Here is a 13,704-nt window from a genome sequence, read left to right as displayed (position 1 = left end):
CCCATCTCGGCCTCCCAAAGTGCTGGGATTACAGGCGTGAGCCACCGCGCCAGCCTGTTCATTCTTTTAACCAAGATTTACTTAGCACTTCTTATATGCCCCACACCTGCGGATATGAGAAATAGGATGGACGAGGTTCTCGAGGAGCCTGTTTAGCAAAATCTAAGAAACAAAGTGAGCGTGTACAAATTAACCAACTAAGTTCCCTCTACCCCACCTTGTTTTTCCTTAGAGACAGGGTCTTGCTGTCATGCAGGCTGGAATGCAGTGGTGTCCTCATAGCTCACTGCAGCCTCCTTGAACCTAGACTCAAATGATCCTCCTGCCTCAAGCCTTCCAAGGAGCTGGGACTTCAGGGGTGCACACCATGCCCAGCTATTTTTTTTAAGACAGGGTCTCACTGTTGCCCAGGCTGGAGTGCAGTGATGTGATCACAGCCCACTACAGCTTCAACCTCCTGGACTCAAGCAAGGCTCCCACCTCAGTCTCCCGAGTAGCTGCGACTACAGGTATGGGCCACCATGCCCAGCTAACTTTTGCATTTTTTGTAGAGATGGGGTTTCGCCATGTTGCCCAGGCTGAACCTGAACTCCTGGGCTCAAGTGATCGTCCTGTCTCTGCCTCCCAAAGTGCTGGGTTTAGAGGTGTGACCCATCATGCCTGGCCTCTTTTTTTTTTTTTTGAGATCGAGTCTCGCTCTGTTGCCCAGGCTGGAGTGCTGCCGTGGCGCGATCTTGGCTCACTGCAAGCTCCGCCTCCCGGGTTCACGCTATTCTCCTGCCTCAGCCTCCCGAGTAGCTGGGACTACAGGCGCCCGACACCATGACCGGCTAATTTTTTGTATTTTTAGTAGAGATGGGGTATCACCAGCTATTCAGGAGGCTGAGGCAGGACAATCACTTGAACCTGGGAGGCAGAGGTTGCACGGAGCCAAGATCATGCCGTTACACTCCAGCCTGGGCAACGAGAGGGAAACTCTGTCTTGAAAAAAATAAAACCGTTTGTCTGGGCTCATAGTGGCAACTGTAACAAAACTCCAGTGTAATCCCGGACTTTAGCAGGATTCCCACCCTGCCCTCAGCCCTTTCGCCCTCCCCTATAAGGGAGCTAGCCTCTCATTACATCTTGGCTTGGGAACACTGTAGTCGCTGGCCCAGCACACTCATGCTCGGTCACTTCATCAGACCGGCCCCTGCAGGTGCCTCTGGTCAGTGTGCTGTCTGACTGGAAAGCCTGCCCTCTGCTTTCTGCCAAACTCTGTGCTTCCTTCAAGATACTCTCCTGACAGGAAGTCTGACAGGCCTCTCCTAGCGTCAGCTGTCCACCTCCTTAACATTTGCTCCAACCTTCTGCACGCAGTTCTGGAAACCTACTGACTAACTCCCGGACTTGGTAACATATGCCAGGTACTGTGCTACTCCCAGGGATGGTCCTAAATCAGATCGTCTCTGCTCTCTGGGCCATCACAGTACAGTAAGAAAGGTACACTGTTGCTTAAAAGGTACAGTGTTGCTTAAAAGCAACACTGAGAGCATGGCGTGCGCAAGGCTGGGAGCGGCACAGGGCAGGAAAGGAACGCTCAGTGAGATGGGGAGGGGCCGGGAAGGCGTCCTAGGAAAAGTGATGTCTCAACTGGGTTTTCAAGGATAAAATAACAGTTTCATTAGATAGGAATGTCTCTGCCCCAGGTGGGCTCAGGCCCTGCTCCCTGCAGGAACTCCCAGCTGCCTCTGGACCCTGGCCCCAGCCAGGAGTATTTCAGTTACCATGTCCCCTGTTCTTGCCCGGACATTCTTGCATTTCCTGGGCTCCAGCCAAAGGGAAGTACTGAAGGCTCATGAGTCGACAGACACAGATATGAGTTCCAATCCTCATGCAGTGATGAAGTCTATTGCTCCTTACTTATATATTCTTTGAGACTCAGTTGCCTTCTGTGTAAACAGTCAATACTGACACTGTCTACCTAAAGAGGACATGGTAAGAACTGACACAGGCAAAGCCTGGGTGCACGCCTGCCCGCCAATCACGGTGAGCTGTTATTTGGAAATAGGTGTGTGCCTCCTCCTTAGCAGGAGTCTGCCTTCCTCACCGTGCCATCCTTTTTGCTGTTGCTGGCAAGGATGACCATGAATCCTGACGCACAATGGGCTTGACGAAAGCACTGTGGGCTATAGATTCAGAGATCAGTCTGAGCCCCAGCTCTGCCACTCACTGGGTGAGCTACCTGGGGAAGTCCTTGAACTTCTCCAAAGCTCACTACCCTTTTAGACCCTGTCAACTCCAGCCCAGACCCAGCTTTTGCAACAAACTTCAGTCTCCTGGAGACCTCTCTGGCACAGGGCTGGGAGAAGGGGCTACCTGGCCGTAGGGCCTGCCAGCACCTCTCTTCCTGCTGGCAAGTGTTTAAAGAGGAATTTTTTTATTTTTATTTTTATTTTTTTTGAGACAGGGTTGCCCAGCTGGAGTGCAGTGGGTCAATCTCAGCTCACTGCAGCCTTTAACTCCTGGGCTCAAGTGATCCTCCTGCCTCAGCTTTCCTGAGTAGTTGGGACTACAGGCACATCCCACTCAGCTGATTTTTAAATTTTTGTAGAGTTAGGGTCTAACCATGTTGCCCAGGTGGGTCTTGAACTCCTGGCTTCAAGCAACCTCTCCCCACCCAAGGCCCCAGCCTGTCCTTACAGCTCCCACCAGGACTCTCGTTTCTAATGGATGGCTGCAGAGACTGGCAGTCTCCCTGCAGCTGTCGGTCTGGGCCGGCTAGCCTGTCGCAGCCTGGCCTCTTACCTCCTTTCCTGCCTGCTCTGTTGCCCAGGGCGGGTCCTGTCCCCAGTGTCCGCTGCCTCCTCTTCTCTGGACGGCCCTGCTCACAACCCTACCCTGTCTTGCTCCACACTGCTCAGTCAGCTCGCTCTTTCCCCCTTTCCTTGGCAAGGATATTTTGGCTTTGCTGTACCACTTCCAGAACCAAGCTTGAGTTCTACCTCTTGTCCTGCACTGGCTAAATCCCAAAGGCCTGGGCTGCCCTGCTGGCACCTCCCGCCTCCCTCACAGACACACTCCCGCTCGGAGGAATGAACGAGCCGCTCCCGCTGGGACAAAGACCCTCATGACATGTAAGAGGCTCTTCCTTTCTTCAAAGAGATGAGGGTCCCTGCCCCAAACTGGGTCAGGGACATGTTGCCAGAAGTTCTTTCTCAGGTTTTGATGGTTACTTGGCCCCTTCTCAGCTTCTTAGAAAGGCTTTTAGTAAATCTATGATGGGAAGACATGAATCTATTTATTTTATAATTATTTTTTTGAGACAGAGTCTCGTCTGTCACCCAGACTGGAGTGCAGTGGTGAGATCTCGGCTCACGGCAACCTCTGCCTCCTGGGTTCAAGCGATTCTCCTGCCTCAGCCTCTTGAGTAGCTGGGATTACAGGCGCACGCTACCATATCTGGCTAATTTTTGAAGTTTTAGTAGAGATGGGGTTTCACCATGTTGGTCAGGCTGGTCTGGAACTCCTGACCTTAAGTGATCCACCTGCCTTGGCCTCCCAAAGTGCTGGGATTACAGACGTGAGCAACCACGCCCAGCCGGCATGAATCTAAAAGTCACAATAGCAGTTCTCTCCCATGGTTACTCGGTGCCGGCCTTCTTCAATCCTCAGCCTCATGAGGTGTGTGCTGTGTCATCCACACTTTATAGATGACAAAACGAGGCCTAACACTTTGTCTAAAGTCAGACAGAGCTGTGCTTCTAACCACCAGACTCATGAGCTCACTGATCCTGATGAAATTCTCTACCCACTACTTCACCTTCTCACACAGAACCTGACCCACCCACAGGCTGGGGCAGGGGTCCTTAATACCAATAACTGGTTGGCCCAAGCTTTCTGCCCTGTTTGGGGACCAGAAGGTCTGGGGTTTCCAGAAGCTGACGTGCAGTCCCACCTAGGTCAGGAGGCAGCTGCTCCACCCTCTCCTCTAGTTCTATCTGTAACACCCCCACACCCCCACACACCCCTCCTGCCTTTGCTGGCACTGGCTTTCCCTCCCACTCTCGCTGAGATCTGGGACGGCTCCCCCAGTCAGTGCCTCATGAAGTGGACAGGAGGCGCCACTCTGGAGAGGAGATGGCTACACTGCTTCCCGGCCCCTAACACTTCTATTCTGAGACAGTGCCCATGCCAGCAGGGCCAATGTAACCTGACTTCTTAGACCTTCTGGCCCCCCTTCCTCCTCACCTGGTGTCATAGTCGTTGGAGTTCCTATCAAACTTGTAGGTGGGTGGGAAGAGCAGGCGGCCCTCCTGGAACTCGCGGAGCAGCGGGTCATGTTTCTTGGCAATGCTGAGCTGCAGACAAAGTCACAGTCCCCGTCTCCCTCTAGTCTCGAGCCAATGGCCCAGCACCACACTCCATTCAAGGGATCAGCACATGCCGTCACAAACGGGGCAAGAGTCAAGCAATGCCACTCCACTGCCTCACTGCCCCAGTGACTGACTACTCACAGCCCAGCCCCACCAGAAAGCAGGCGAATCCTTTCAGAAACATTGCCAAGGCCTAGGGGAGGCAGCTGTCTGCCGTTTCCCAGTCCTTGGACTGCAGGGACCCGACTTGGAATTCCGTCTCTAGTGGAGGTCACTAGCAGACATGTGTCAGAGGGGAAGCTGGGGGAGCCAGGGTCCTCCAAAGGGTCATCTCACCCTCCGGGAGGGAAACGAGGCTGGGGACGGGAAAGACAGATGACAGGGATGCGATGGGCTGAGGCGTGGTGGCGCCTGGTGCAAAGCCCTTCTGGTTCCCTATTCTTCTTCTTTTTTAAATAATTCATTTCATGCTCTGCATCTGGTTCCCTATTCTAAAGCACACCCAGGAGCTGTTACCCTGGCTCTTCCATGTGAAGATCAGGCACCGGCAGGCGTGGCTGCCTCACCCCTGGACGCGAAGTCCTGCTAGACAGCCTCCCCCACCAGACCTGGGCAAAGGAAAACAGCGGCGAGGGCATCTAGCAACAGTCCGCACAGCTCACATGGCTCCCACCGTGGGCCCAGATCACCCCCTGGGGCCCTCCCCTCACTTGATACCTGGTCCTTCTCCCACAGGCCACTGTAGCACCGATTTTTAATGGATTCCCGAACAAAGTGCAACCCAAAGTCCTCGATCCGAAAGTTCATGTCTCCAAACCAGATAATGAGGCTTCAGAAAAAAAGGAGAGCAGCCTGAGGATTTGTGATAAAGTCAGGGAAAGGAGATCACCAGGTGGCTCAGCCTGCTCAACCCAAGGGCTGCGGGGGCACAGAAAGCCCGAGGGGCAGGTGAGGCACCAGGGCACACGTGGGTCCTCTGGAACTGTTCTCATGGCTCCTAAACCACCATTCAAACCAAAGAGACCCACCAAAGAGCCTGCTCTAGCAAACACAGAGCAGGCTGTGGCCCTTGCTTCCTCTCCTCAACTGGTCACAAGGAAAGGCTGAGAAGCCCTCCTGGTGACCTCAGGAACCTCAAGGGCTTTGACCTGTTCCCAAGTGTTCAGGGTTTCTAGGCAGGACAGAGGGGCTGGAGGAAGGGGACCCCAGGCAGGCAAAGCGAGGGGAGACAGCAGATGGGCTCCAGGGAAGGGGCAGGGAGAGGGTGGGAGCCAGAACACTGACTGACACTGGCTGGGGAACCGTGACGGGGCAGAGGACGCTGGCTTGGATTAGTGTGGGGCAGAGGGTGGGGAACAGTCTGCAGAGCCAGGCTCACTCGTGATCCAGGATGTTGGGGATGTCTCGCCCCTCACAATTCTGCATCTCCAGGATCCGGTCAAAGTGCTCCAGCCGCTGGTAATTGTTGGAAATGTGGGGAGGCAGGTGGCAGTTGATGATGCTGACATAGTAGCCATAAAGCTTCAGGCAGATGTTGACCCCACCTTTGTTCCCCTGGTGGAACAGGTCAACAGAAGAGTGGGAAGCTGCTCTGGGTTGGACCACCCCTCTTTCCACATCCTAGACCTGAGGGGAGACAGTCTCACTTCCCCCAGGGTCTCCCATGGACAGCAACTAAGCTTCCCAGGGTGACCTCTCCACGCACAGAGCCCAGCTCGCCGCACCTGGCCTCAGGGATAGCAAGCCCACTGTGAGGCAAAAGAACAAACATGCACTGGGCTGGACAGAGAACCAAGATTCCTTTCACTTCCTTTTTCTTTTGCCCAGCACCACAGTTCCCAGCCCTTCCCAGCTCACGACTTGGACAACAGCTCAGTCCTTACCCAGTACCCAAATAGGCCAGTGGGGGTGGATTTAGTCGACAGAATCTGGATATAGGGCAAATGCTGATACTTGGCAAAGACCAGTAAGAGAATCCCCTGCATACGGACATGGGAGACCTGCAGGAGAGAGAGGGTAAAGGTCGCTCATTAAACCACAGAGGCCAAGTGCATCCCTTCCAAGCCCCATGCTAGGGACACTAGAGAGCCCTCAGCTACATGCAGTGTCCTGCCCCAGGGTCTACGATATCCCAGTTTGAATCTCAGAGTTTCAAGCCTTTCATTCTTCTCCTCAGCTGCCAAATGATACATGCTGGGGGCTGAGGTTTTAGATTCTGCTCCTAGGCCTGGGGGTGGTGGGGAGAGAAGATAAGGCTGCCAGGGCACCCTGCCATGAGGAGAGCACCAACTCTTCAGTCGCTGCCCCATGGATGCCTAGTCCCCTCTCAGAGATGCTATCCTGAGATCCTCTGGGTACCCTTAGGCTGCAACCCTGGGTTGCTAGGGCCTCAAAGAGGAAAGAGGACAGCAGCTACGGATACTGGCTTTGAAGTTAGATCTGGGTTCAAACCACGGCTCTGATTCTTAGTATTTGACATTGAGGAAGTTTCTCAGTGTATTTTCTCATTGATAAAGCAGGAATCTATCTCATAGACGCTGTGGGGATTATCTGAAAGCTATTATTTTTTCGTTTAAGCATTCTTTTTTTAAAATTTTTTAATTTTTTATTTTTTTTGAGACGGAGTCTCACTCTGTCACCCAGGCTGGAGTGCAGTGGCCGGATCTCTTCTCACTGCAAGCTCCGCCTCCCGGGTTCACGCCATTCTTCTGCCTCAGCCTCCCGAGTAGCTGGGACTACAGGCGCCCACCACCACACCCGGCTAAGTTTTTGTATTTTTAATAGAGATGGGGTTTCACCGTGTTAGCCAGGATGGTCTCGATCTCCTGACCTCGTGATCCGCCCACCTCAGCCTCCCAAATTGCTAGGATCATAGGCGTGAGCCACTGCGCCAGGCCAAGCATTCTTAAAAGTAAAGGAAGGAACATGAGAGGTTTCCAGGGTGCTGGAAATGCTCTTCTTTATCCCCTTCCCTCCCTCCCTCCCTGGGAATGTTCTTTGTCCACCGTCTGCCCCCATTTCTCCCTCTTAGAGACAATATTTCGCTTTGTCTACCAGGCTGGAGTGCAGTGGTGCAATCACGGCTCGCTGCAGCCTTGACATCCTCGGCTCAGGCAATCCTCCCACCTCAGCCTCCTGAGTAGCTGGGACCACAGGTGTGCACCACCATGCCCGGCTATTTTTGTTTGTTTTGTAGAGACAGGGTCTTGCCATGTTGCCCAGGGTGGTCTTGATCTCCTGGGTTCAAGCAATCTGCCTGCCTCTGTAATCCCAGTGTTGGGATTACAGGCGTGAGCCACCACGTCCGGTCTGCTCTTTATCTAGATGTGGATGATGGTAACATGGGTATATGTAAAAATCCATCAAAGTGTACACTGAATTTCTACATGCTTTTCTGTGTACATTATAGCTCAGTGAAAAGAAAATAAGAAAATGTTTTCCCCAAACCCCGTAACTATATACTGCGTGCAGCTGGGTGTCCATGAAGGCAATACCCAGGGAATGCCAGTGGGTAAGGACACAGGCTCACAGGCTGGGGAGAAGAGCGAACATCAGCTCAAGATGCCCACAGGCTGGGGAGAAGAGCGGACAGCAGCTCAAGATGCCCACAGGCTGGGGAGAAGAGTGGACATCAGCTCAAGATGCCCACAGGCTGGGGAGAAGAGTGGACATCAGCTCAAGATGCCCACAGGCTGGGGAGAAGAGTGGACAGCAGCTCAAGATGCCCACAGGCTGGGGAGAAGAGCGAACAGCAGCTCAAGTGCCTCCTCTCTCATTTACTCCTGTCAACCCTGGAAGGAATCACTGTCCCTGTTTTGCAGATGAGGGACTAAGATTTAGGGAGGCTAAGGGACCAGGAGGGCTACCTGTATTGTAAAACAACAGCAAGGGGCTAGGACTGCCAAGATCCCTGCTATCTGCAGCTGCCAAAGGTGGGGTGGGAATGGGCCGCAGCCAGTAGCTCTCCCTCTCAGGTTCAGGCTGGCTACCACCAGCACCCGAGTCGCTGTTTCCGGAGAATGAAGTGTGGAGGCCAAGGAGGAAATCCCCGGGTGGGGAGCGTGTACTAGGGCCTTCCAGGAATTATGAAACTTGATCCTGCAGGCCACGAGCCCTAGCAGAGCGGAGTCAAAGCAGGGGGAACCTCAAACCCAGCGCTGGGCAAGGGAGGCATGAGAACTTCAGGTTGGCCAGAGGTTGCTACAGACGTGTCCTCAAGCCGACCATCCTCCCCAGTCTTCTCTCTCTCCCACCCAAGCACACAGGACAACAGGGATGGAGGACGGGCTGGACCATGAGGGGCTGACTCCCAGGGTCAGGACTGAAGCAAGGGGACTGATAAAGACTCAGGAAAAGTTTCAGCTTAATCCCCACCCACAAAGCAGCTTCAGGCCACTGGGTTCCACCACAAAGACACTGGCTCACTTTGTGAAGGAGCAGCAGGAAAGTGGGGGCGGGGAGGGCGGGGTCGGGGCAGGACAGAGTCAGACTGGGAGAAAGGGTGGGGCTGTGGGAAAAGCAGGAGAGTTCTAGGGAAAGTTCTAGTTGGAGGAAATGAAGTAGGAGGAGCAAAGAAAGGACTAGCAGGAGGTGGCTGGGGGCCCTGGAGCAGTGGAAGGGGGTCAGCCCTTCTCAGTCTATAGCTGGCAAATGCACACCTAAGAAGAGGCTTACACGGAGCTCACCCATCCACCCTGATTGTTGGCTGGGGAAAGAAGGGCATCCGTTTTGGGTGCCAGGCCCTCAGGCTGGCCTCCCAATCTCAGCCGGCCACATGGGTAGAAAGAGCTGTGTCTCTGCCACAAGCTGAGCTAATTTCCTTGGCTCAATTCCATCCTACCAACCTCTGCCAGTCCGCCAAGAAGCAAGGAGGCCTGCAGTCTTGCGAAGGGAGTGGCGGGTGAGAGAGAAGTGGTTCTGTCCTCTGTAAGGATCTAGCTCCCTATCTACAGAAGGAGGCCTCTGGGCTTGATGTGGAGGGAACCAAGGACTCTCGCTGGCATTTTCTATCCGCAGGAGCTCTAAGCCTTAGATTCTTTCCTCCCCATTCTGCTCCCCCTCCAAAGGATACACGGCTCTTGCCCCAGTACCCCCAGGCAAACTAGGCTGACTGAATTCACTCTCAAGAAGGAGTCATCCGGGAAAGGGGAAAGAGGGAATTCTGGTATTTCTAAGCAGCTGTACACCAGGTGCTGTGAATGGGAGGGTTTCATCCCTCAGGTGTGCAGGGCAGAAGCAAGGTGAAGATCCAGCAACCTAGGGCCTTCCTGTGGACTCTCCTACGGTCTAAAGACACCCCCGAGTATACTGCTCCCCCAGACTGAGAACTTTTACCCACCACACCTGACTCCCTCTCGTAACTTCTGGACCCTCAGAATCTGACGTGCACGTCCCGTACGACCTGAGGATACCCTATGACACCAGCAGGCTAGCCATGTCTAAGATCTGTCAGTCTTAGTGTTCACCAGCATAGTAATAAAGTATTAGTAGTTAAGAACTTGGGTGATAAAGTTTGAAAGACCTGGATCCAAATCCCAGATAGTGCATGTGACTTCTGAGCCATGGTTTTCTCTGTAAAATACCTCTATTTCAACACACTTGTTACAATTTTAAAATAACATATATAATATAAAGAGCTACTTATGATGTTTAACCCCAAGTAAGCGCTTGATAAATACAGCAGTATTATTACACTCAGAGACTTCAGGACGGGCATTTGAGTAGAGACTGGTGGCTGGGGCGGGGGCCAGCACCGAGGTGTTCACAAGCCCTGCTGCACCTCCCCTCAGAATCTTCCCAAGCTGAAACATATGCAGGTGTTAACCCAACCCCTGGAGACTCAGCTCAGCTCCAGCTCCCTCAGAAAGGCGAAAGCAGGCAGGAGCCCCAGGGGTCCAGGTGCAAGTGAGGTTTAGCCCTTTAAACAAATGGGAAACAGCATGAAAGGCTAAGTAGGAGTAAGAGGAACACATCAGACCAAACAAGCGGGGTCAGTGCAGACGTGAAAACACAGCTGTCGATTGCCCACGAACTGGCAAGTTACCTTGACGAAGCTCAGAGGGGAAAGCACATCCATGAGGAAACTGCTCCACGAGTCATTAAAGGCAGCATCGGAAAGGAGGCTTATGATCCCAGAGTTCAGTTCCTGCAAACTGACCATGCCAGCTCAGAGGCTTGGCCCCTGGCCTCCAGGCTACTTCCCCTGCCACAGATACTTAACACCGTGTTCACAGACTTTCCAGCCCTGAGTTCTGACGGCCGTGAGGTCTCCCTCCCCTGCCGGCTGATCTCCAGCCCCCTTTGCCGTTGCTGACCCAGGATCAGAAACATGGGACTGTCCCTGGAGCAGGCTGAAAGCTCCCGGCCTTCAGACTCCAAAGCGGAGGAGGGCAGGTCACAGTGGTTCCCACAGGGAAACCCGGGACTGGTCAGGGAAGGGCGAAGGAGCCTGCAGATACCTACCCAATGACATATATGTCAAGATTCAGGTTCTGGTTGTTCAGCTGAAGCAGGTCACTGAGATCTAGAGGGGGTGCTGCTGAGGCCACGTTCCAAGTCACGACATGTATGCTGTGGAAGGGAAGCAGAGGGAAGTCATGGAGGAAGGAGGGTAAGAGAGTGCACGGGGTCGGCCAGTCATGGAGGAAGGAGGATAAGAGAGTGCACAGGGTCGGCTGGGCACGTGGCTCACGCTTGTCATCCCAGCACTTTGGGAGGCCGAGGCGGGCGGATCACCTGGGGTCAGGAGTTCGAGACAAGCCTGGCCAACATGGTGAAACCCTGTCTCTACTAAAAGTACAAATATTAGCCCAGCATGGTGGCAGGCACCTGTAATCCCAGCTACTCAGGAGGCTGAGGCAGGAGAATCACTGTGGCTCACACTGCAATCCAAGCACTGTGGAAGGCAAGGAGTTCGAGACAAGCCTGGCCAACATGGTGAAACCCTGTCTCTACTAAAAGTACAAATAATATTAGCCCAGCATGGTGGCAGGCACCTGTAATCCCAGCTACTCAGGAGGCTGAGGCAGGAGAATCACTTGAACCTGGGAGGCGGAGGTTGTAGTGAGCCGAGATCGTGCCACTGCACTCCAGCCTGGGTGACAGAGTGAGACTCTGTCTCAAAAGGAAAAAAAAAAAAAAAAAGATAGTGCACGGGGTCTAGGCCTGCTCATGTCACCACAATCCGCCACACTCATGATGGAAATGCGGGTTTCTGTGCTAGTGGAGGGAATGGGGATACTGAACCATCAGCTGTCCGTCCTCACCTTTCTCAGCTGAAGCAGGAAATCCCCACCCTGGACTGGGTCCTCCATGCAGGCTCACAGCCGCCCACACCTGGCAGCACTGGTGCTGCTGATATAGCAGAGTTGCCAAAGGGAGCCCAAGACTTTCAGGTCAGGCTAGGGAAGGGTTAGGGGGCTGAACTGCCAGGAATATATTAATTCCATCAGCTCCTCCAGCCACCCACACACCTCTGTGATCATCTAGGGCTCAGTCAGCAACTTCCCATCCCTACTTCTCACCCCAAGTATTCCTAAGACCACCAGGAAGATCCTGGGGGTTCAGATTTTACCTTGTGATAGGCCTCAGCACTACAAGGGCAGAGGAATTTAAAAAATAAAAGAGATAACACCCCCATATTCCCTTCCTCTCTCCCCACTAGCAGATCCCAGGAAGAAACCAATTTTGCCAAGCACTTCAGAGAGCCTTTTTTTTTTTTTTTTTTTGAGACAGTCTCACCCTGTTGCCCAGACTAGAGTGGAGTGGGACGGTCTCGGCTCACTGCAGCCTCCGCTTCCCAGGTTCAAGCGATTCTCCCGCCTCAACCTCCCAAGTAGCTGGGATTACAGGTGTGTGCCACCACACCTGGCTAATTTTTGTATTTTTAGTAGAGACAGGGTTTCACCATGTCAGCCAGGCTGGTCTTGAACTCCTGATCTCAGGTGATCTGCCCGTCTCAGCCTCTCAAAGTGCTGGGATTACAGGCCTGAGTCACCGCGCCCGGCCAAGGGGTTTTTAAGTAACAGGTTTCTTGACATCTCTCTTAAGAGTCTATGTTCTACGTCTGTGTAGGATTCCGTGAAAAATAAAAAGTACTCTCTTGGGAAAAGTCATCAGTTGGATAACATTTTCCACCTCAGCTTACAAGTCTTAGGGAAGCAAGAAAACTAGATCAGGGGCCTCAATGACACGGGATCCAGTCAGAGGCTCAGAGGAAGGAGAGACCTACAGATGTCTTTGCAAAACAGTCAGTCACAGCAGCTCTTCAAGAAGCCCCAGACTGTGTGCAGCACAGAGCACGCAGGAGCTGCAGACCCTGCAGAGACCAGGAACAGCCTGGCCTGAGTCCTAGGCACACGATGAGGAGTACCTGCAGCAGCTGGAGATCTGGAATGGCAGAGGGTACAGGGGGACGGGAGAAAAGAGCAGATGATGCCAAAACATCTCTTCTCCAACAGACCCTGTTCTTAGAGGTTGACGTTCTCAAAGGCACTTCAAGAAATTCTTGGCCAGTTTAAAGTAACTTCCTGTCCCTCCCTGTTAGCATAAACACCACTACAGAAACCACGTTCCCAGGCACTCAGCCTGAGACTGTGTGCTTCGTTTGTTTACGATCTCCCCCTGCTGTCCGACAGAGGCTTAAGGAACAAAAGACCTTTTACTCAGAGTCTTATTTTCTCAGACTCACTCTAAGAGGATGGAGAGCAAAAGTCCGGATTTCTTGTTCCCACTCTCAAATCCGACGATTAGCAGCAAATCCAAGCATCGTGACTTACACTAAGTGGGCGATTAGCCTTGTTCCCCGTGAAAGAGCAGGCAAGAGACCAGGCTAAGTCACTTCACTAAAGGATCTTATCTCAATCTGATTTCGGGTTCCCGGGGGTCACCATGGGATCACGCAGACCTCCTGATGTATGTGCTGATGAGAAGCAGGAACAAGATTTCTAACCTAGAGCTGAAAGGTGACGGCCTCGTTATGTCTTTAACCTCAAACAACCCAACACGGCTGTCCTCTCCACAAAGCAACCGGGACACCTGCTTGCGCCCCAGTGGGAACGAGCTTGGCAGCCTCGGCTTAGAGGGGGCGCGAGGCTCGGGCCCAACACAGCCCACCTGACACAGGCGTGGGAGAAGGTGGTAGCGCCCCTGAACCAAAGGCAGTCATGGAGGTCTGGTGCCTTGTCTCCCGGTCTGCGTCCACCCCCAGCCCGCAGCCCGAGGGGGTCGGCGGCAGCGATGCCCCGAGCAGGCCTCCTCTGCCGCCAGCGTCTCCTCACCTGAGCCTCCTGCCCTTCGGCCCGCTCAGCTTCCGCGAGCTCATGGCCGCCGTCGTCCCCGCGCGCTGGTC

At 53.5% G+C, this 13,704-nt stretch overlaps 1 protein-coding gene across 6 annotated transcripts in view; it reads right to left on the bottom strand.

Annotated features, from left to right (window-relative positions):
- The window catches only part of INPP5K (inositol polyphosphate-5-phosphatase K), a 22,010-nt gene extending 8,306 nt beyond the window's left edge, over positions 1-13,704 (bottom strand). Inside the window, exons 1-9 of one of the 6 annotated variants that reach the window (XM_011999582.1) lie at positions 13,634-13,704; positions 13,045-13,275; positions 12,586-12,743; positions 10,818-10,925; positions 10,399-10,507; positions 6,239-6,355; positions 5,734-5,909; positions 5,073-5,184; positions 4,231-4,340 (exon numbers count right to left, since the gene is read on the bottom strand). In XM_011999582.1, the coding sequence (XP_011854972.1) occupies positions 4,231-4,340; positions 5,073-5,184; positions 5,734-5,909; positions 6,239-6,355; positions 10,399-10,431 (548 nt within the window). In that variant the 5' untranslated portion in view covers positions 10,432-10,507; positions 10,818-10,925; positions 12,586-12,743; positions 13,045-13,275; positions 13,634-13,704. The remainder of the gene's footprint in view (positions 1-4,230; positions 4,341-5,072; positions 5,185-5,733; positions 5,910-6,238; positions 6,356-10,398; positions 10,508-10,817; positions 10,926-12,585; positions 12,744-13,044; positions 13,276-13,633) is intronic. The other 5 variants (XM_011999584.1, XM_011999583.1, XM_011999581.1 and 2 more) reach the window with 5 other exon arrangements.

Source organism: Mandrillus leucophaeus, unplaced genomic scaffold, assembly GCF_000951045.1.
Source record: "Mandrillus leucophaeus isolate KB7577 unplaced genomic scaffold, Mleu.le_1.0 Scaffold6, whole genome shotgun sequence".
NCBI classification, from domain to species: Eukaryota; Metazoa; Chordata; class Mammalia; order Primates; family Cercopithecidae; genus Mandrillus; species Mandrillus leucophaeus.
The sequence above is the reverse complement of the archived record's forward strand: the minus strand, read 5'-3'. Positions and strand labels throughout refer to the sequence as shown.